The 24,601-nt window shown below is 32.2% G+C and overlaps 2 protein-coding genes across 2 annotated transcripts; one reads left to right on the top strand and one right to left on the bottom strand.

Annotated features, from left to right (window-relative positions):
- Positions 1–9,460: 9,460 nt before the first annotated feature.
- Positions 9,461–12,255, bottom strand: LOC134254927 (multiple epidermal growth factor-like domains protein 10). The gene is made up of 4 exons (XM_062737450.1): positions 12,162–12,255; positions 12,016–12,077; positions 10,692–10,820; positions 9,461–10,021 (listed from the first exon to the last, which is right to left on the bottom strand). The coding sequence occupies exons 1-4, from the start codon at positions 12,236–12,238 to the stop codon at positions 9,525–9,527; spliced, it is 765 nt and encodes a 254-aa protein (XP_062593434.1). The 5' UTR covers positions 12,239–12,255; the 3' UTR covers positions 9,461–9,524.
- A 9,550-nt stretch (positions 12,256–21,805) lies between these two features.
- Positions 21,806–24,478, top strand: LOC134254924 (uncharacterized). The gene is made up of 4 exons (XM_062737448.1): positions 21,806–21,869; positions 23,262–23,481; positions 23,810–23,923; positions 24,291–24,478. The coding sequence occupies exons 1-4, from the start codon at positions 21,813–21,815 to the stop codon at positions 24,476–24,478; spliced, it is 579 nt and encodes a 192-aa protein (XP_062593432.1). The 5' UTR covers positions 21,806–21,812.
- The last annotated feature ends 123 nt before the right edge of the window (positions 24,479–24,601 follow it).

Raw genomic sequence — 24,601 nt, 5'->3', positions numbered from 1 at the left:
TAATAGGCTATTTTTCTTTAATCTTACCCAATGCATTTTTCTTGTGCTCTAGTATTTTCAAAACAAGCCAGAAGAGTACACGTATATAGCGAAAACACGATCATATTAAAAACCGATTTAAAATACTGTTTTTATTTCTTAGATAATATATATTGGAAAATGTGCTAAAATTCCATTATTCCATTATTATAATTATGTAAGTGTGAGTCAAATTTATTTGGAAGGAAATATAACTTTAAAAGTATTGAACATTCCTGGTACGAAACACATTTTCCTTTTGTGATATAACATATATATTACGAGATAAATATCTACATCGTCATACACTAGATAATTATATTTTAGCAGTCATGTCAAACTTTTGGAGGTTGGATCCTGATATTTTGAGTCTAAAAAAATTTTGTCAAGTAAATTTATGTAGTATATACACACAAACTGCTCAAATGAAAATCTAAACAAAAATTGGGACCAATGTACTTCTTTTGGCGCTACATTTGTGACCTTTTTGAACTGATATTGATTCTTAATCATAAATCACATGTTCGATGTTTTCTCTTCAATATTTTTTATCCAAATAAATTTTGAGACAAGCAATTCTATCACTACATCCGAAAACATGTACTTTATAAATTGTGACAAAGGTCTCAAATAGCGTCGCATAACCAATAAATTGACCTTAATTGTTACATTTACAAAATTTCATTTTCCTGGCATAAAAAATCTAACAAACAAGAACATTATTTTAAGGTATTAAACTTTTGCTGAATTTAAGCAGGCTGATCAAAGTTATGTTATATATTCAGTAAATATTTACAGATTACTAAAACAAAGGTGTTAATTTCTTTAAATTTAAATTTGGCTCATTTATTCCTTGGACTTTCAGAATATACTACATTTGTAACAGTATGTTGATAGAAGTCATAAAAAATGCTAGATATTCCAGAACCAGCATAAAGCATATTATACTTGGATATTTTACTTGAAAAAGACGTTAATGGTAACCTATCAACCAAGCTTTGATAAACGTGATGACTTTAACTTATCTATCCGCAACTTCCCTTACTTATGCAGCAATACACCTTCATCACCTGCATACGGAGTGTATATATCTCAGTTGATTCGATACGTAAGACCATGCTCTACGTATGAACAATTTCTAAAACGAGGTAAATTATTGACAAGCAAGTTGATGAAACAAGAATTTCAACAGTCTCGTTTAAAGTCACCATTTCGTAAGTTCTATGGTCGATACAATGACTTTGTCAGCAAATACAATGTATCATTGAGTCAAATGCTGAATGACGTTTTTCATACCAATTGCTAGTCCATAATTTATACACTGAATTGACAACGGATTTTTGGATATTTCCTGATCATGACAAGGAGCACAAGGCGGGTGTGACCGGTCAGCAGGGGATGCTCAGTCCTCCATGGCACCTGATCCCACATCTGGTGTTTCGGAGGTCCGTGTTTGCTCTGCTCTTATTTTGTATTGTTTTATGGACTTCGAGATTGAATACTGTTTGTTATCTCCATATCTTTCTTACTGTAATAAATAGCTCTACGAGGGCTGTTCAATAAAAATGTCCTGAACTCTGTGACATACAACACAGATATCATATGACATGAAGCTTGACTTTCTCTCATGATTGAGTCTTTAATAATTTTATTTCAGTTTATGTGACCATTTTTCATCTCATATTGTCATTGTGAGAAACTAGAAAACAAGGGCTATTCGAGACACTGCATTAAAATTGAATGGTAAAGAATCAGTAAACAAGAGTGAAATTAAACGCTTCATTAAAGCTGCTGTAAAACATGTTAAGAATTCCAAAGAAATATTCACTGAAATTTGTGAAATTTCCATATGAGCAGGTTGATTTCAATGAACAATAATCATATAATAGGCATCAAATATGGATACCGTCCTTTGCGACAAGGACTTAAAACAAACAATGTTCTGTTTGCCAAAATTCAACAAATCATTACTTAAGATGTTTGATTGACTCTAAGATACACAGCAAATTTGATAGACATCAATTTGGGGTTAGTTCACACTATTTTAAAGAAACATTAGACTGTAAAAAAGCTAGGTACTCAATGGTCACCTTATGTTTTGAAAAAGTAGTGAAAACGACAGCGTGTAAGAATATCCTAACAATTATTTTTAAAAAATCAGAAATTGTAGTTATCCACGTTTGTCTGAAATTCAAACAGATAATGAAACTTGAATTCATTGCTTAAAACTCCCAAAACAAAATAACAATAAGATGCATTTTAAACAAAACAGCAAAGGTCTGAAAAGAGCAAAGAATTGCAAGTTTTATAGACAGTTTTAAATGCCATTTTCTTAAATGTTAGTGGTCTTGTTGTTAAAATTCTTATTCGGGGAGGCTGTACAATTTCTGGAGGAGTCTAGAGAGCAAAGTTTATGCAAGAAATATAAACTAATATCAGGAATCCACTACATTAAATTTCTTCATGACAGTATCCGAACCCCCACTCCCTGAAGAGTAAAGGTGTTTTGGGGATAAACAGAAAGTTCATGTATTGTCATACCAACAATATTCGCCAGATTTGTCTCCCTTTGACTTGGTTCATTTTCCAACCTTGAAAAACCACCTTTCAGAAAGAAGAAACAAGTCCAGGAAATCATAGGATCTTCCATATTCCAGTATACGAAGGGCAATACTCAAAAATGAGTTCTAAAAACAATCAGAAATTGGATAAAAATGTTACGGACATATGTTTTAATTTAGAGAGAATATTTAAGTTAAATCATTAAGACTTAATCAGTGAAAGGCGTATTTTGTATCTTTCCGAGCACTAAGGACATTATTAATTGAACAGCCCTCGTATGTGCATCCAGCAAAGAAAATAGAAATTTAAGCTAAATAGTCTCGTAATTTAAATACTTCATAAAGAAAAAAAAATATTTTCTTCTCAATAACCTTCCGCAACAAAATAAAGTGCCTAGTTTAATCCTATTTATTTGGTGTTTTTTTTTTGTTTTGTTTTTTATTATTTAATATAGTTTAATTTGCGTCGTTGAATTCAAATTTAATGTAAGTACTGAAATATGATGCATAATTGTAGAAAAAATCGTTTAGACTAAAATCTGCTCAAAAGTTCATGCATGGATGGAACACAAGCATTATATATAATGTCCACTAAAATCCGATTAGTAAATACACGTATTCCTATGGCAATATTAATGATGTGATACGGAACATGTACTTTTGATTATTAAATAAGAGAAAGTTATTTCACAGTTTATTGATGCTTATAGGAAACGGGGTACCACAATGAAGCAGTAACATCTGTAACGGTTACTATTACAGTTAGAACTAGATCACCTTGTGTTGTGTTGTTTAAAAAGCTGGGTTTATGACAATGAATAAAAAATCTTATTCAATAGAAATAGAACCTAAAAGCTGTCATTTGACGTAAATATCATCACGTGTTAAAAATGCCTTTTAAATAGAATATTTTTTGTTAAATAGACCCATTTTACGCAAGTGACTGACTGCATGTTTTAGATTCAAATCATTAGACATTGTTTCTTTTCTAATCTTATTTACACCATCAAATCCAATTACAAAAAAGAAAATCCATCGAAAGTCTTTATTCAGTCTACAAGGAAAGACATGCACAGTGGAATTTTTAAGTAAAGGTAGGTATTTTACTTTCTATCTTGTATTGTTGAATTTATGACAAATAACTCAAAATCGAGTTTATTGCTTTAAAATTCCCTGTTTTAAAATTTATTTACAACCGCCATCTTCTCAGTAGTAAGTCACTGTAAAAGATATGTACGTGGGAAAAAACTACCAATTTTGCGAATGCTATTTCAAGTTATCTTCTAATTTACATTTGAATAGATATCTATTGTTAGTTTTGGAAAAAAACTTTGGCTATTTATAGCAAGTTTAAAATAGCTCCTTGTAAGATGCTCGCAGAAGCGCGTTGAATTTAGATTTTTTATCGATAGGGCATGTTTTTTATAGTGTGTACTGACATCTAATTATAGGCAAAATAACGCGAAGAAATACTTTGTTCAAAATCTAGTCTGTCTAGTTAGGAGCAGAATTTGATTTGCATCTCCTCTCTCGCGCAATATTTATATTCAAACGTCCGTCTCAAAAATATACAAGAGATAAAAGAATTAAAATTTTCACTTAACAAAAAAGTGGGTTGGTAGTGGACTTTTGCGAGAAGCGCTGACTTTTACAGTTGACGTTTTACTTTGACATTTAAACCTGTATCATGTAAGAAAACCTTAATAGCTTTCTAGTGATCATAGGTATGGCGTTAGAGGCACTAAAATGTGAAGACCGGGAGTTGAGGGTAGGGTGGTTGTTGTTTTCTTCGAGGACAACTTTGACATTGAAATAATCCGTTATTAAAGTTGAATTAAATAAAAAGCTAAATATTTATATTTTAGAAGTAAGTCGTCAACTGTAAGAGCAGCACTCCTCGCAAAAGTCCACTGATTATATCTACTTAAAGACCACCAGCCTTCACAGGATTTCATCACTTAACCGCGACCAATTCATTTAAACTCGTTATTTACTTCATGTATTTCTCTTTTTCAAAATATATAATTTATTGATTTTTTTTGTAGACATAGATGATTTTTCATTGAAAAAATGGAGCCTATCATTACATTTTCATTGATTGTATCAATTCTTTTGTCTCCACTGCAAGGAAAGGTATAATCTACGCTTACATATTTTTTTTTAAACAAGAGCTTTCAGAGAGACTGTAATTTTAAGCAACTAACTCAAACATTACATTAATTTATTTTGAACTGTTTCAAAGTGACCTACAAATTAAAAAGAACCTCTTTAACATTACCAGGCGAAGAATGACTGTGCTCACATCACAAAATCGACAAAGAGGGTCGTGGCTGACTGTCCTCGGAACAAAACGGAATATGAGAGGAGAAAAGAAATACGGAACTGTGAAAAAGTGAAAGAAGGATGTGATCTTCACTATCACTGTGTTGTCAACCCCTTAATGGACAAGCTTGTAGAAATATGCGCACCTGTCTCTATAATTATAGGTAACTTTGATTAGTTAATTATCAATTTATCATATATGTTTATCTTGTTGTTAAGCATAATTGATTTTTTCTAAGTACAAGAAACTGTATGAAATACTGTAAATCACATTTTATTCGCGAGAACTTTATTTTCGCGTATTTACGCGAGACAATGAGGTCGCGAAAATTTCATTCTCGCGTTTAAAAGTATTCCTTACGATTATATAGAGGAAAAACAACAATTCGTGAAAATTATGTCTCGCTAATAAAGAGTCAATGACCATCTCGCGAAAATAAGGTGTCGCGAAAATTTAGTGATCTACAGTAGCTTACTTCGCGACTCTGCAGCAGACGCTCTTAGCACTGTTCCATGCCGGCGACGCTACTAAAAAAAAGAAATAATTGAAAATAATACTCTTGCTGTTTCAGCTTTGATTTGATTGTAACATAACTTGATATATGTTGAGATAGGGGTAAGATACAAGAGTTACATTAAGGTTAGAGTAGGATTAGGGTTACTTAAAGATTTAGGGTTAAGCTACAAGAGTTACGGTTAGAATTAGAGTTAGGGTTAGGGTTAGCTTAAAAGTTAGGGTTAAGCTACAAGAGGTACGGTTAGGGTAAGAGTTACGGTTAACTTAATAGTTAGGATTAAGCTACAAGAGTTACGGTTAGGGTTAGAGGTAGTGGTAGGGTTAACTTAAGAGTTAGAGTTAAGCTAAAAGAGTAACGGTTAAGTTTAGAGTTAAGGTTAGGGTTAACGTAAGAGTTGGGACTATCAAGAGTTACGGTTAGGGTTAGAGTTAGTGGTAGGGTTAACTTAAGAGTTGGGGTTAAGCCGAAAGAGTTACAGTTAAGATTAGAGTTAGCGTTAGGGTTAATTTAAGGGTTAAGCTACAAGAGCTACGGTTAGGGTTAGAGTTAACCTAAGAGTTAGGGTTAGGGTTAACTTAAGAGTTAGAGTTAAATGAAAAGGGTAACGGTTAAGGTTAGAGTTAGCGTTAGGGTTAATTCAAGAGTTAGGGTTAAGTTACAAGAGTTAGGGTTAGGGATAACTTAAGAGTTAGAATTAAGCTACAGGAGTTACGGATAGGGTTAGAGTTAGGGTTAATTGAAGAGTTAGGATTAAGCTACAAGAGCTACAGTTAGGGTTAGAGTTAAGGTTAACTTATAAATTAAGGTTAATCTACAAGAGTTACGGTTAAGGTTAGAGTTAGGGTAAGGGTTAATTGAAGAGTTAGGGTTTAAGCTACAAGAGTTACGGTTAGGGTTAGAGTTAAGGTTAGGGAAAACTTAAGAGTTAAGGTTAAGGTTAGAGTTAGGGTTAAGCTACAAGAGTTACGGTTAGGGTTAGAGTTAGAGTTAGGCTGCAAGGGTTAGAGTTAGAATAATGACTACTCAACTTTGATTTGATTGTAACAAAACTTGGTATAAGTTGGGAAAACAAAAGGATGCTTAATTGTTTATATTGATATTCTCTAAAAAGGTTCAGATTCTATTAATTTTCCCTATCATACATGTATTAGTACAAACTACGAGGGACTTGGTCTCAGAGACGTATCATATTTTTAAAAGTACTCCAGTATATAACGAGTTTGCGGATAAAGTTAATACATTTATTATATATTTAATTTGGTGTAATGTAAATATATTATCCTACATATAATTTTCAGGTCGGGTATGCGCAGAATTGAATAGAGGAAGAACAAGACCTATACAAGGAAGCAAACATACTAAAGGAGAGTGCGAGGAATGTCCGATTACATATCCCTCAAATCTAACATACAAATGTAGGTAAAAAACGAGATCAATTCCTTTCTTTATACAATAAAGACATTAAGGAATGTTTTGGTTTCAAGAAACAGGGAGGTGTTAGTGCATGGGAAAGTGAAAATGTTATTTTGAAAAATAATAACATGATGATTAAATAATGAATTTTTTTATTTTAGTTTCAGAATGCTTTGATACAGCAATTCAAAACAAAATAAAAGGGCATACAACTCCAAAAGAACAAAACTTGATTTTCTTTACTCCATTAAATTTCGGTGCAACTCGAATTTCTTCCAATGGCGTTGAGGTGCAAGGAACACCTTGGTAGTATTTCTAAGACTCATTATAATCAATTTTAATGCCTTTTATTTGACTGTTGAAACACAAATGTATTTCTCTTGCTAAGGGTTTTGCCATGGACGCTTTCGGGCTTCATCGCTTTGACTGTTTTGGGAAGCATAATAATGTATCGAAAAAGCTGAAAAAAATGTACAGTATGTATTATGTCAACTACTTGTTTTAGTAGTGCTGATTTCGAAATATCAAAGTATATGTATGAAGAGAAAATAATAATTATATTTTAACTTAAATATTATTTTTCATAGAAAAAACTGAAAAGGAATCCTTACTCCTATTTGGTAATGATCGGGAGAAAATAAACTACAATCACAGGGTAAAAATATTTCCATTTTTTAAAATGATGTAATGGTCTCTTTTGATTTGAAGATATATTGAATTATTAATTAATTTACGATATTTTATATTTTAACAGTCACTGCCTTTTTTTTTTTTTAAATCTTCTCAATTTTACCATTGATTCATAGGTTGAAAAAGCGAACAAACAAAGCCAAGAGATGGTTTCCAAAAATTGTAAAGATTCCGTGCGGAATGGTAAGTGGTAATATTTTATCAAACTAAAATATTGTTATAAGGATGTTTATCGCCCTCCATCAATAGCATTCTACAGAACAATTTTATCATTATAAAAAGTAAAATGTATTCATGTGTTAATTAACAATAGTTATTTTTCTGCACAATAAAAAAAAATCTTTTTGTACCCAACATTTGCCTTTAAATCCATTATATACTAGTAGTGCTTTAGATATTGACGTTTTACAATTTAATACAAGATATTTTAGAATAATTTGACATTGAAGATTTTGCTTACAGAATTGTACTTATATAATTATGAATTAGAATAAATCTTGCTTGATTAATTACCTTGTAGTATCCATGGAAATAAAAACTCCTGAAGAAAAACAAAACTAACAATGACTGTATAATAACAGTGTAAAGAATACTATTTGAAAGAGCTAATAGGGAAGCCGGACGCATTCTCACAGTTCTACTCTTTGTTCGCAATAGACTTTCTAAACTGCCGGCAAACTCTCTCAAAGTATCTGTGATAGGAATAACTGGTAAAAATATCACAAAAGCATTTGAAAACGTTTTTGCAGCAAGAGACATCAGAGTTTATCCGTGATAATCTCGGTACAAACGATATATAAAGGAAACGAGATACACGTAACCCTAGTGAAGTTACAGTGCACGTACGCAACAAATAATGACAGAACAGTCATTATAAAGGATGGATAGGGTGCAGAGACACACCCACCCTAAAAGACACCATGGATGCATGCTTTCCTTGAGATAAGTTTGTGAAAGGAAGGAATAATTCATGAGTAAAAAAAGTATTCAAAGCTTTGCACAACATCAGTAATTAGATATGTTTAGAAAAAAAGTGGAGTTTCCTAGAATGAATATCAACTGCAGATGATTGTGACCCAATAAAAGGACTGTAAAAGCAATAATTAAGCTCTTTTGCAACATTTTCAGGACAAATGCCCCGAACTATAATCAACATTTTGTGTATAGATGAGGATTACTTTTTATTGATATCGAAATATCAGCTTCTTATATCAATGTAAACACTTAATTGATGCTGCTGCAAACCACGACTTTTGGAACATCAGAGATAGGATGAGGTGCAATTGAGGTGTAAGCATGCCATAACAGTTGACCTACTCACACTTGCCGTGCGATCATTTGTCATAGCCGAGAAAATGTAGATAATTCAGTGTGAAAAAAATGCCTAACAATTTCAGTGAACAACATCAATCAAAATAAATTAAGACATTTAAGATAACAATAATATGAGTGCATATTGTTATGACAGAGTAGGTGAACCTGATATATTTTAATTACACAAAACATACAGCAATAGTATATGAACATGAATGGAAATGATTAAGAGACGCTGGCTCTGTATTCAACAACTGATCTGAATCAAGTGGTGTTAAGATGTTATGTTAAGAAAAGTAAATTAAGAATTGATAATTTATATTTTACAAAGATTTATCAGAAAAGATATATCATTCAGTATAAATACAATGAAAATTTGACTAAAATATACGCAACAAACATTGTAAACGAAAATCAAAAATAAATAAAAAATCTAAAACTTAGATTTGAAGACTGTTTCAATTATTTTAGTTTTTATTGTGCAAAAGAAAATAAATTCACAGGTAAATTTACAATTCAGCCCTTAATAGTAATAAAGTACTTGAATGATACTACGGGGGGGGGGGGGGTGTGTTGTATATCAGTTATAAATTGATAAGCGTAAACTGTTATTGTAAAGTTGCAATAAAATAACATATTAAAGTCCACAATGCACCGACTCTGTGAAGGAAAAACCTTTCAAATACAGTTACGCCAACGATATTGTGGAAGGTATTAGGTAACCACCTGTGTCCTCAGAATTTAACACTGACATATTTTCTTCGAAACTCCTTTTATCAGGAGAACCTTGATCCCCTTGTACCTGATCAGGAGAACTGATGTTTACTGTAACAGTACGATAGTGCTGATCAGGAATAACGTGATAAGCTACGTTTCTTTCTGTATCATCTGCTGTCTCGTAAACACATCCATTATCTTTAAACGATTTTGATACATGATGACTGTCTCTCGTTGTCTGAGCTCTTTTTACAATAAATTTAAAGATGTAAATGACAGCAGCTAGCACTACTACCGAGTTAACGCACACTAAAATAAAGAGTAGCTCTTTCGTTGATTCCTCCTTTTGTTTTTCACCTTTATCCGTTGCAACAGCATTTATCTCAGATGAAAATGTAACAGTTTTCCATAGAGCTATTTTGTTATTAGTTGATATGTAAATTTGGATATTTTCTTCATTATAAACATCTGCAAATTAAATATGAAGTTAGTTATCTATATTTGAAATGATACAAGTATTTATAACCCGCATTAAGAGTTTTTTCTATTACGAGTTTTTACTCTATGAATTGCGAACTTTACATGATAAATTTCACAGGTGTCTTCTGTTCACAACATTTAAAAAATAAAAAGAATTATTGCAAATACATTTTAAAATAATGCTTTTTTCCAAATCCAACAGTTCTAACGCTGAGTAGTCAATAATTATACATGTTATAATCGTCAACTCTTCACGATTTCACAAGGTCGGCATGTTCAGCAAGGGTAAATTCTTTTCTTGCATGAATTGGCAAATTATTCGTATTCAACATATGGTCAACTCGATGACGTCGATTTACGTTCAGCTCAATATATTTGGAAAACAGTTGAAAATTTTCAGAAAAGCATTCAATTTTCGTATGAGAAAATTACTAATGCGATTATTATTCTTATTTAATTTGAATGTCAAGAAAACAGGTACGTAAGTTTATATAATGTCATGGGTTTTTCCTTTTTTCCTTCAAAAATCGAAAATTTTCTTAAAATATAAATAATTTTTTGCTTTATTTTCATATTTCAAAGAAAAAAATTATAGAGTAAACATTCCCCAAATTACATTGGCATGTTGACAATTATAATATGACTACTATGATTTTACCTGAAGAACAGCCTTTTGCAAAGTCACAAGATGTTTCTTTGCATTCACATCTTCCTTGGCAACTCTCCCCAAATGAAGGATATGGACATTTGAAACTGCAGGATTTTCCAAGATATCCAGTTTGACACTCTTTAAATATAAAGAAATATTTGTGGATTAAAAGATTATAATATCTACTGCTATGCATTTAATCTTCCTTCTCTCTCTCTCTCTCGCACACGTACAAAACATATAACACTATTAGGTTAAAATTTCGATTCAATTAAACGATGTTAAATTGCAATTTAAATTACATGCATCCATTGAACATGTTTGATATTTCCTTTTCCTTTTCATTAAGTTAAATTTTGTTTCCCATGTATGAACACGAGGGGCGTAAACAAGATAGCCTAAATATGTATGAGTAGATCGGGTGTTCGAGAACTTATATAGCCTATTTTGTTAAGGTGATATGAAAGTATTTATGATGGTTGATACACAAATGTATATATTTTGGAAACAATTTTGTGTACTATGAATATAATTATCAGTTTAGATTTAAATATTTATAAGATTATGTAAAATTTGATAGTGGTAATGAAATAGAAGCAATCGATACAAACAGATTTGTCATCTGATTAAAAAATGAACATTCCATACTTGATATTTACAACCATACCTTATTTAAATCTATTAAGTTCCGTATGCTCTATTATTTTATAACATATAAAATGCATCGAAATTAAACATTGTTTGGAATTTATTTCATTTTTTTTCATTTAATTATGTGTTTTACTCTACTCTGGAAGATGCTTAAAACTTTCCTAAAGAATTAATGGTTGAATTAAAAAAGCATTTGATGAATAGCCGGTATTAAATAATTTTTTCTCAAATTATTTTTTTTTTCAATTATATAAAAGGAGGATAAAATTATCATCAATGTAAATATATTCATTGATTTATGAATTTTTTTGATAGTAGATATAATTTAAGCTATATATAGTATATCTGAGCCAAAAAATAATTAGAGATAAAGTGTATCAGATAACATGCTATATGTTTTTTGCATTTAAATTTTCACCGATATTGAACTTGAAAAAAGAAAACCAGCTTATGTTTCTATAATTAATGTGGAGTCGGAAAATTCTTTTAAGTTTTATCATATTCCTATGGAACTATATTGTTCTTGCTATTTTAAAACGATATAGAGGTAAATCAAAGAAATTTTAAGTGTTATACGCAAGTTCTACAGATATTGGGTCTCACTCTATCATCCTATAAGTTTGAATTTTTATAAAAAAGACCCCATATTCTTGAATTCTTTTTAAAATCTGTTCACATTTACTAATACAGTTGCCTGTGTTATTATTCCACATATATCCTTCACAACACTCAATGCCTCTGTCTCTGAAAGGAAAGTATTCAAACAGATATTATAAAAAATTAATGACGATAAATTTTTCTTAAATTTCAGGAATGCAAAAATCATACCCGGTACATTGTCGTTGTGTATAAACATCAACAGAACACAGCACTAATACAATTATTGCATTAAAAATTGTCAACATATTGAAGCTGAAAACTCTTAAAGATATTATTAAATGTGTATAATGTTTATAACTTGGAATGGGATTTCCGTCCTGTTGACGACTAGCTATAATTATATGCATTAACTGTTTCTAGAACACTTTGTATGAGTAATATATTATTTAATTCAATTACTTTTGTAAAAGCAGGAAATATAATTAACTATTTCAATGAAAATATAATTTATCTCTCTCAATGTTTAATATTCAGTTTTGATTAATGTTTATTTTTAACAGCTCTAGTATCATGTGTATGTTCTAGCTCTACTTTCGATTTCTCAGCATTGTAGTCTCTGTTGTACGAAAGATACTATGAAGCGCATTGAAATTTTAAATTTTCCATTTGAATTGAAAATTGGGAATCACAAGTGTCTTTTGGTTTGAACATATTTTATTGTTTAGATGTTACAACAAAAGGATTGGACACAAGTTCTTAAACTTAGAACGACCTATATTTTATAACAATTAATTACACAAAGTATTGTTCAAAAGTTTATTTACACTGGAGCCAAAGGTCATTATGATTATATACTAACATATGTTATGTATAAAATTAATTTGATATAGTATATACAAATAAATCTAAATATTTTATGTCAAAAATGACCAGGGGGTCGTAACATAAAGTTTGCTAGGTGTCCGACTTAAGTAGGGTCATAAGTATGTTTGGGGCAAAATCCTAGGACCTGTCAAAGTACTTCTTTAAGTATGTCTTTAAAAACCGTAACATAAAAAGAACTTAACGAGGTCTTATAATTAGCTAATTCAAATTTAAGTTCACAATTATTCTCTTGATTAATGCTAGTTTTTCAATTTATATACTTGCATGATAATACATTTTCAGTTATACTTATTGTTATAATATATAAAATCGTTTAATATATTGATTGATTGATTGTATATTGTTTAACGTCCCTCTCGAGAATTTTCACTCATATGGAGACGCCATCACTTGCCGGTGGAGAGCTGCAAATTTTTTGTCCTATGCTCGGCACTCAGTGCCTTTGAGCAGGGAGGGATCTTTTTCGTGCCAGCACCTACTGCGACACGGGACCTCGGTTTATACGGTCTCATCCGAAGGACCGGTCTCCACGTCCCACAGTGGGATTCGTACCCGCGACGTAAGGATTGACTCCTTACTTCTCGACTCTAGAGCAGACGCTCTAGCCACTGCACTAGCCACTGTTTAATATAAAAGATTTTGCTAACAAAATAATGTCATCGAGATATATAAGACTATATCCCATTGGAGACCACACAGGACTATCTCCATGAGTCATTTAAAAGTCGCCGGAGCATAGCACAGTCCAAACGTCATTAACTTGAACTGATATAAACCCTTCTTTGCAATACACAAGTCTTTGGTCTATCAATGGGATCTATTTCATTTTGCCAATATCCCGATGAGGGATCAAGGGTCAAAAGCCAACAGGATCTTGAAAGATGATCCTTGGACTCATCTATCCTCGGAAAAGGCTAGGCGTCCTTGATAGTAGCGTAGTTCAATTTTCTATTCTTTGCTATTTGCACTGGCTGGCTGACTTTCTCTAAAGTTTTTAATGAGCTGTTGCTTTGGAGAAGTCTATCATTTACATATGTTTCAAGTGTTTGTTTAGCCAAAAGAGACAGCGTAGCTCCTGTTTCAATCAACAATAGATGCTTTAACAAAAATACCTGCAGCATGCCCAGTAATCCCTACTTTTTCTTTAGAGGACCCTGTTGCATGTGTCTGAATCCTTAATATTTTGTTTCTCTCTGCACTGGATAGTTTGCATTAGTATTCTCACGATTTTGTTTTGAGCGACATTCCTTTTTGAGATGACCCCTGTTGCCATCCAGGTTTCTTTGTCCAGTTGTCTTTTTGTAGATCATCAAGATTTTGTTTAAGTTCTTTGAGCTCCTCAACGATGGACGTTATCAACTTCTAAAGATCCAATATGGTAAAACTGACATCTTTCAATTCTATTGTTAATTCGTCCCTACAACGTAGGTGTGTCATGTTCAATAGCTCTCAAAGATGAATTCACGCCATCTAATCTTTGTTCAGTCTTGTTTGATTACACTTCTTACAGCCTCATTAAAATTCCTTGTCGCTCTCTTTTTCTGCTCTCTCAGTTGAGCTCTATATAAATCTACTTGGTCTGGTGGAGCAAATATGTCCTTAATACAGATATCAGCTCTTTGTAACTTATTTCTTTACCATCCGACAAATTTCTAAGAATATCTTAAGCACTGTCTCTTAAGGGCCTTTCACAATTGGCGCACGAGCAGAAGCTACAAAATATTCGTGCAACCGAAAAACTTTGATTTGGATCGTATACTGTTGCTGAAATAATCGCATATGAAAAAGTATTCGTACGAAATTCGCACGATCTAAAGCGACCGTTGTGCATTAAATCTTACGATAAATCTTGCGTCTATATGTCACTGTTGTACAATGAAAGCGAGTGTTGTAAGATAATGCGAAAGGATCGCACGAGTGATCAGATGATCGAACGATTACACGTGCACCAAAGCGACTGGACGTAAGGCGATCGTGCAATCATGCGTTTCATGGTACGAATGATCGTGCGAGTGGAGTGAGAAAAGGAATATATATTTTCTACCCGTTTCCGACCCTCGTCAGTTGAATGCAAGAGATGTGTTTCAAAAAGATAACAAAAGCTACAGGTAAAGCCAAGGTAAACCGTAGAAAAAGGCCCAGGAGGAGGAGGCTCAGGACCTGCCGCAGCAGCCGAGCCCTGTTCATAATCCGCCTGAGCTTGTATTGGTGAAGCAGTATCCATGGTCAATTGTGGTCTGAAACAGAGATGCTTCTTCAGGGTTTACATATACTAGTTGCAAAGCATGGGACATTGAAGCTGATAAATCGTGCATAGCAAAACGTTGCAAGATTACATGAGACACGTTGAGCAACAGTCTCATGGTAGCACAACACACGCATATACAGTTGCGATTCATTTTACGACCTTTAAAAATCGTGCATCACTCTTGCGAGTACACAAAACGTTGCAAGACGGTCGTACTAATATTCGTGCGTTGAATTGCGGTAAATGTGGATCGCATTTGGTCGCGTCTGAATAGTGTGCATGTCGACTATTTTGAGGAGACTTGATGCGACCACTAAAACGCATGCAACGAATGCGAAACATCGTGCAACGTATGCGAGAGCTCGGCGAGAGCTCGGCGAGAGCTCGTGCGAAGCTAAAATTTTCCGATCGCAAAGTGTTGTAAAGTGCTCGTGCGCCAATTGTGAAAGGGCCTTTAGGGAAACAGACAAGTACAATTCCTTCTCGGTTTCGTCCCAATTACCTAGCTTTATGCATGTTTCAATATGTTTTTCAATATCGTCCCAATTACCTAGCTTTGTTCATGTTTCAATATGTGTTTCATAATCAAGCCATGACGTGGTAGCATCGTACGTTGCCGGTTTTTTGTGTTGAAAATGTTGACGGCTCCTAGCTAGTATAGATTGTTGGGTTTGATCATGCCTACTGGAAACATACTGGACTTCTGTGTTAAGAAACGAGGCTATTGGCTTCATCCTAAAAGTAACATTGAAAACTGGGTCGTCAAGTTTTCGTCAGGTCGTCTTCTGCCAATTCTTTTTCAAGTAGGGGCTTTGGTCGAATTCATCTTTCTTTGATTCCTTACACATGTGTAGCATTGTCAACACGATCACCGAATCTCACAGATTTCCTTCTAGCTATAGTTAGATCCACTTAATCAACATCATCTACAGCATGTGAGGTTGCAAACCCCGAGTCTGTAATATTTCTTTCTCGTTTCTAAAAATATGGGCGTGTCATTTCGTTATAATTGACGTTCAAAACATGACTCAGAACGTTTCATCCAAACGGAAAATTTTACCACTTCAATGCGCCTCATTGTATAATCCCACCTATGCTACTAAAAACTTGTAGAATGAAACCTAATAATAACAAATAGATTAGGTGGCTGAATTCCCTCAGTTAACTTTCTGAGGACCTGGAAGTTTCAAAATATACAAACATATTTTTAAGCAATATTTACAGATAAATGTTGAGACTACGTAATTATCTAGCTTTAATAAATTATATACAATGAATCAAAATGATGCTGGCTTATTTTGACTCTTACACAGTAAACTCTTATGATAACCGGTTCTTACAGTTCTTTCTGCTTTTTCTTTCAAGTTTTTCAAGTTTTTTCTGGCTTTAAACTAGTAAGTTACTGTCTCCCTCGGTAGCTTTCTTGGTAATAAATAATACAATGAAGCGGATTGAAGTGGTAAAATTTTCTGTTCGAGTGGAACGTTTTGAGCTATGTTTAGAACGTTGTTTGTCATAGGATGACACGCCCATTTCTTTAGAAATAGATAAAACGGTCAACTTATTTATTCGAATACCTGTAGAACAAGTTTTCCATAGATATAATAGCCAATCAAAATTTCAGTCTAAATGAACACCGAATAAACACGTGTTTGACCGCAACATGTGTTCTGGTAACTTCAACAGACATGATCAATTCAAAAATATGCAAATATTCGTTGCAATTTGTGTTTTACAGAAGCGGGAGTCTCTAACTCTCCCTTCTAAACTTTTTAAAGCTCCATTTCAGTGAAACTCATGTTGCTTGTCGCTAAGAGTGGGGTGTCTTAAAACATTACGACGAATATTTCTTTCTCGTTTCTAAAAATATGGGCGTGTCATGACGTTCAAAACATGACTCAGAACGTTTCATCCAAACGGTAAATTTTACCACTTCAATGCGCTGGATCATTGTATTTAAGCCAGAAAAAGCTTATTCAGTAACGTCTAAAGCTTTATAAATATAATTATCTCTTAAAATATATCAATACCTGCTAATTATCAAATGACAGTCGTTTGTTTTCTCTGCTTCCGCATCAATTTGAATCTAACTTGAATCTGCCGCTTAACTTGTATTTTCTGTGACCAATAACGCCACCTAACGGAACATGACTTTAAACAAAATTAGGAATAGCGTCCATCCGCTGTAGATACAGTAAACCCCTATTCCTAGAGAAAAACGTCTATGCTATTCATGCAAATTATTTTTTGGACCCAAAAACATTTTGTTCTTTACTGTCCAAAGTATGCAATTATAAAGATTTTTTAATGTAAACACATAAACATGTATTAATAAATGATAATCCCATTGGAGGAAGAGTAAATCCTACAGATATTACAACTGCTAGAAGGATATGTTGTTTCTTAAGGGGTACCGACCCTCTGATAAGACAGATAACTTTCAAAGTACAAAATATGAATACTACTCACAGTTTTCTTACTCAGAGTTTCCTTATTGAGACCTCTGAGTAGTCAATTTGATGAAATCTAATATCTGATGAAAACATTGCTTTTTATTTCTTTTGCCAATTTCTTTGAAATTGTTTTATCATATTTAACAATAAAACATTTAAATCCAACTTCAAAAGACTTATAAATTGAATTAGTTGTTTCTTTTTAAGGACCATTTTAAAACTGGTTAAATGTTTCAAGTACCTCATACTGCATTTTTTGTTATTATATCATTTTTTACACACGAAGAAATATTTAGAAGAAAGATAACTCCTCCTTACAGATGTATTTTTTTCTTACAACCACATGCAACATTGTGATTTTCTGACTCAGGAAGCATCGCTTCATGATGTTTTCAAAAAGAATTTTAATAGGTATGATACTAAGTATTATTTTTATATGCACCTCATATCTTAAATTTAATGTTGATAATAAATTGTTACTCTTTTTCGTTCTCCGTGTTCAATTTCTTCATGTCATGATATCATTTCTGAAAAAATAAGCAGCGCTCTTTACTTCAAACTATTTTCCATGTGACTCTAATGTTACCGTTGAGTATGAAAATCAATATTACAAATTTTAAAGTTTCTAAAGTCAAATTTATAGCAGAGGGTCTGGGCCCCTTAAGAAAGTGCTTTAACACGGAAAAGAAAATGAAAAAATGATTAGCAATTTTAAGATATACACATGTACATTATTTTGTCTATCTCATATTTGTCACTTTGTATAATTGGCGAAGTGAATTTATATATATTCTATGTTTATAAAAATATATGTATGTATTTATATATATATATATATATATAAATTCATTTATATATTTGTAGTGAATTGAATAAAACACGACTTGTACCGAAATATATTTTCCCGGATTGTCTCTGTTACATCGTGCATAGTCACCAGACACTCGACTTACGGAGATAGCCGAGCGTCTGGTTGAACGAGATAACATCGTGCACAGCTAGGTAAGATCTGTCTATAATTAAAGCATAATTAATTATTTATTTTTCAAACTTGTAAACAGTATATGTTATAAAGAAGATTTTACTCTTAAGATTATATGATTTAATTTGCAAAATGGAGGAAACTGTACTTTAAATTTTTTAAATTAAATGCTTTTATAAAGTTTGCATTGCCGCTCCTTAGGCCTAAATCTATATATCGACCATTCCCATATTTATGTGTACCTCTGCTCACCGATAAAAGGGGAAATAAAGTTGTACCTGACGTTAGATTTTATGTACGTGTAAGTTATTTTCTTCATGTATTATGTTTATAATTTACACCTTTTATCACCTATATAATTATTTGTAAATTGAAGGAAAAAATGAATCTATTTATAAATTTGGAAATACCTGTTCTAATTATAAATTTTCTAAACAGGGTTTTCCGAATGCACGTATACAACCCTTTGATTTTAATATGATTAAAGTAATTCAAGTTTCAAAGAGAAAATGTCTTTATTATGTACATACATGTATTGTCCGATCACATTGCAAATTTAATTAGGGCATGAGTAAAATACTTGTTTCTGGTCTAAAAAGATATTCACAATGTCGATACGATATATCCTGGTGAGCTTGAGTTAAGACACCATATATACCGATATAGAGTCTAACACACCTGTTTCACATCTGGAATTTTTACTTGAAAAAGACGTTAATGGTAATCTAACAACTAAGCTCTATGATGGTCCGTGTAACACTTAACAATTCAAATTTCTAAAACGATTTAGAGTTTAAGAATGTTAATATACTAGTTCAAATATCTAACTTTCAAAAACTCAAACTGATTTGGTATATTGAATTTTAATATTTCAGTTCAAAAATCTAAAATTTCAATTTTCCAAACAGGTTTAACATTTTGAGTTTTAAGATTTTTACCTTAAATATTCAAAATTCAAATTTCCAAAAACACATTTTGTATTTTAAACTTTTGAGCTTTTAATCTACCGTTTGTTCAGAAAGTTTACGCTTAACAATCTAAAATTCGATAACATTTTCGTCTTTTGATTATTTAGAATTTACTTCAAACTTCCAACTTTCAAACGCTTTAGATTTTTAGAAATTTAGAATTTTGATTTAAAGACTCAACTTTTAAATAACCAAAACACGTTTGTACATTTTGAGTTTTTAGAAGTTTACTTCAAATATCCAAAATATGAAATTCTATACCTGGTTTAAATTTTGGATATTTAAAGTAAAATTCTAAAAACTCAAAGTGTTAAGTTATTAGAAATTTGAACATTTGAACCAAAATTCCAAATTTCTAAAAATCTTAAACGTTTCAAAGTTGGATTTTAGAAGCTTGAAGCTAATTTCAAATAATCGAAAGACGAAAAATATTACCGAACTTTAGATTGTTAAGTGTAAACTTTCTGAACAAATGGTAGACTAAAAACTCAAACGTTTAAATTCCATAAATCTTTTTTGGTAATTTGAATTTTGAAAATTTAAGGTAAAAATCTTAAATATCAAAATTCTAAAACCTATTTGGAAATTTGGAAATTTAGATTTTTGAACTAAAATGTTAAATTTCATTATACCAAATCAGTTTGAGTTTTTGAAAGTTAGATATTTGAACTAGTATGTTAACATTCTAAAACTCTAAATCGTTTTAGAAATTTTAATTGTTAAGTGTTACACGGACCTATGATAATTCTGATGATTTAATTTTTTCATCGTCAACTTCCCTTACTTATGCAGCAATATACCTTCATCACCTGCACACGGAGTTTATGTATCTCAGTTGATTTGATACGCAAGAGTATGCTCTATGTATGAACAATTTCATTAACGAGATAAATTATTGAAAGACAAGTTGATGAAAAAGAAAATCAGCAGTCTCGTTTAAAGTCATCATTTCGTAAGGTCTATGGTCGATACATTGACATTCTTAGCAAAATAATACAATTTTATCATTGAGTCAAATGCTGACTGACGTTTTACATACTAATTGTTAGACCATTGATTATACACTGAATTGACGACGGATTTTTCCGTTATTTTCCGATCATGACAAGGAGCACACGGGTGTGACCGGTCGGCAGGGGATGCTCACTCCTCCATGGCACCTAATCCCACCTCTGATGTTTCTGAGGTCCGCGCTTGCTCTGCTCATATTTTTATTGTTTTATAGACTTTTGATCTTGAATACTGTTCGTTATTTCAAAATGTTTCATTTTTAGTCTTACTAAGAAAAATTGTGCAAGCCTATAGACCTCAGATACCAGGTGTTAATTGATTTTTTTTTATACAGTTTGTAAACTAAATAATTAATGTACACATGTCACTATAAATAAATAAATTAGTTGTACGGATTTATCATAAAGGGAAAGTTTATATTTTCTGTTTCATCAAATTCGTAAGTTAATTTCAAAGGACAAAATTCTATTCTTGATACATTTCATACTCTTTTTACATATATAGAAGTCTATATATGAGTTCTGTTTTGAGATATAGTGCGATCAGTTTAATGGCTTTAATATATTTTTTTTAAATACATAAATATTAAAGTTTACCATTCTAACAAAATCTCTATAATGTATAACAATTCCAGCATAAATTATACTAATTTAAACATAATGCCTATGTATTGAACGCCTTGACTATACATGTCTTGTAATGGCAAAATTTAATTTAAGATATGCTTTTATTATTATGTGATGTGCATTTTTCAGTTTGTAATATTTTTTTTATAATGTGATGTGCATTTGTCTTAATGTGCTGTTATCATTAAGTGATGTGATGTGGGGGTCAACCGACGTGTTCAATAGTTAAAAAGTTGTGTTTGGAAATAATAATGCTTAGTCCTTAAATTAAATTTCCGATTGATGGGATTTTTTTCTAATTATATATGTAAACGGAAAAAGTTCCACCATGGTAGAAATTGTACATCACGTAAAGATGTTTGCACCACACATGAAGACTTTTGAAAAAGATGAACAAGGCGTAATGGCCGGCTTTTGAAAGTACACGATCTAATTAAATATGCACTTCACATATTGACAAATTCACACCATATAATGAGTCAATCACACAAAAATGATAAAAATTAATTCAGCGCACACAACAGGCATTGCATGTTTAAGTACATGTAAGTATCAGGAAGTATGTGTCTTTTGAATATATACATGTATTGCCCCCTGTTAAAGTCTTAAGTAAATACAATAACTGAAATATAAATCAGCCTAACTTAATTTTTTGCATTTCCACTCTGGATTTATTAATAATTTGATTGATTCTAGGCGAAGCCTGATGAAGATTGTTGAACAAGTTCCTATTTATGTATTCGCCGGATTTATTTTGAAGCAGGTTAGTTATCAAAGCTTTAATTAGTCTTAGATTAAAAAAAAAACCAAGAAGTGTATGTTAAACACTGATGTCCCCGTATGCAACATAGCGAAGATTAAACTTTTCTTATACATGTATGCAAACTTAATATATTGGTATCCAAAGTAGGGTATTCTCACTAGAAAAAAAATTTGAAAAATGAAAGTAGGCCAAGGTTTATGTTTTTTTCATAAGCACGGAAATCTCCAAGGACAAAGCAATTAGTATAAAATGAAAGGTCTTGCCAAAAAGAATACATATGTGAAGTGTGGAAGCCCTAGCCCTAACCCTTCAAAAGTTATAGCCAAGCTTACCGATTTTAAAAAGTAAGTCTAACTCCAAGGTCAAAGCCAAAGGGTCAAAATTCTTGATATCAAATGAAAGGTCTTGTCACAAGGATTACATATGTGAAGTATGATATTACTAGCCCTTGGCATTCAAAAGTTATGACAAAATCTAAAGTTTTTTCATAAGTAGGACATTTCCAAGGTCAAGGTCAGGGATATTGGTATCTAATGAAAGGTTTTGCCACAAAAATACATTTGTGAAGTACGAAAGCCCTAGCCTTAACCCTTTAAAAGTTATGGTTAAGGTTACCAATTTTGAAAAGTAGGTCAAACTCCAAGATCAAGGTCAAAGGGTGAAATTTGGTGGTTTCCAAAGAAAGGTCTTGTCACAAGGATGAAATATGTGAAGTATGAAAGCACTAGCCGTAACCCTTTTATAGTTATGGTCAAGGTATGCTTTTTTAAAGTAGGTCAAACTCAAAGGTTGAAGGGTCAAAGTTCTTGGTTCTGGGTCTTCTCACAAGGATTACATATGTGAAGTATATAAGCCCTATCCATTACCATTCAAAAGTTATGACCAAGGTTCAAGTTTTTTTCGCAAGGACAGAAATCTCCAAGGTCAAGGTCAAAAGGCCATGGTTGTTGGTATCCAACGAAAGGACTTTTTACAAAGAATATAAATCTTAAGTATAAATGTCATGGTATTTACTGTTCAAAAGATATAGCCAAAGTAAAAGTTTTGAATTTTTGTGTAAAAGAGTGGGTCAAACTCCAAGGTCAAGGTCAAAAGGTCAAATTTAGTGGTACCCAAAGAAAGGTCTTGTCACAAGGAATACACATGTGAACTATGAAAATCATAGCTCTACTAAACCAAACATTATGGGCAAGGTTAAAGTTTTTTTCGGACAAACAGAGAGACAGACAGCTAGACAGACGGACGGACACGACAAAAGCTATATACCCCCGAAACTTAGTTTAAGGGGGCATAAAAATCCTGTCTTAATATATATATATAATGATTACAGTTCAACTCCTTTTTATATAAAAAAAAAAAGACAAAATGTCAAGAGAAATACAATTTGTTTAGATTCAGGGAGTGAATGACTCTCAATGTCACAACGATGTTATAAAAACAGCGGAGTTAGTGGAAAACTGTCCAGTTACTCAAATAGAGAATGATATAGCTACTCTGAGGAAGGCCTGTCACCTGATACCGAATGAATGCCCTACTTTTGAATACCATTGTGTTGTGAACAGATTTTTTAACGGTACATATGAGGTTTGCGCACCGATCAAACAAATTGTGTGTAAGTATGTTTTACTGAATATTAACTCCAGACAAATAGTTAAGGAATCTCTGTCTTGTTTGTTGGGTATGCTGGGGTTGAAAACGTGGGGTATTTTGCATAATGGCATACCCAACAAACTACACAATGCATGATTCGTTTTTTAAACATTTCATTGTGAAATAAAATATCGATTTTAAAAACAATACAATGTTTTTCTTTGGTTGTTAGTACGGAAATTAATGTCGGAGCCGTTGCATAAAAAATACATTACCCGGCTCGCGAATAAACACTCTTTCTTAAAGTGCGTACATCTTTACTTCTAGAAATATAATTTGCAATGTTTCAGTGTGGCTGTGTACAGAATTTAACAAAGGAGGTGGTGTTATTCAAGGCAGTCAACACGAAAAAGGATTCTGTAGAAGTTGTCCAGTTGTTTATGATTCCAATAAATCGTATGAATGTAAGACTTTTTAACAATCAGTTTTTAAGCTGATCATTCAAACCAACCTTTAGAATGATGGAATTTTATTTAATATTTTCAATATTAAATACATGTACATGTATGTATAGGTAACTGGTGTATTACTGAAGTTGAATTAAATAATTGCCCTGCCGATCTGGATTATGTACATGTACCTGTTTTCGTTGTCTTACATATTTTCTTTATAAGATATAAAAAAAACTTGTTTTTCATTCCCATCAAGTGTTTAGACCTCCTTAATTTGGATCATTTACTCATCTTTGCTTAAAACTGAAGATACATGTCTCCGCTTTTTCATATATTTGGATATTTTCAATTATACTTTTGGCATTTTCTTTCCGAGCAGTCCCCGAGTGTTATGATCGAGTGATTAGAGATGTTGAAAATATTTCTATAAAAAAAGAGTATCAGGAATTTTCTACTGGTTTTGTCAACACAGAGACATCTACAGGAAGTACCACACCAGATTCCGCAACTGAAGAGATTGTCACAAAAAAGGACTACTACTACATATGGTTATGTTCCATTGTATAAAACTTCGGTTATCATATAAAATGCGATACATTTTTCACACAGGTGCTTGAGGACAGGACACCCCCCCTTCGATATAGACCCCTGGGCTTTTTCGATTTTTTTCTTATAAAAAATCTTTCATTG

Source organism: Saccostrea cucullata, unplaced genomic scaffold, assembly GCF_032062105.1.
Source record: "Saccostrea cucullata isolate Sc308-1 unplaced genomic scaffold, CSIRO_AGI_Scuc_v1 ctg1344, whole genome shotgun sequence".
NCBI classification, from domain to species: Eukaryota; Metazoa; Mollusca; class Bivalvia; order Ostreida; family Ostreidae; genus Saccostrea; species Saccostrea cuccullata.
This window is presented reverse-complemented; position numbering and strand designations above follow the sequence as displayed.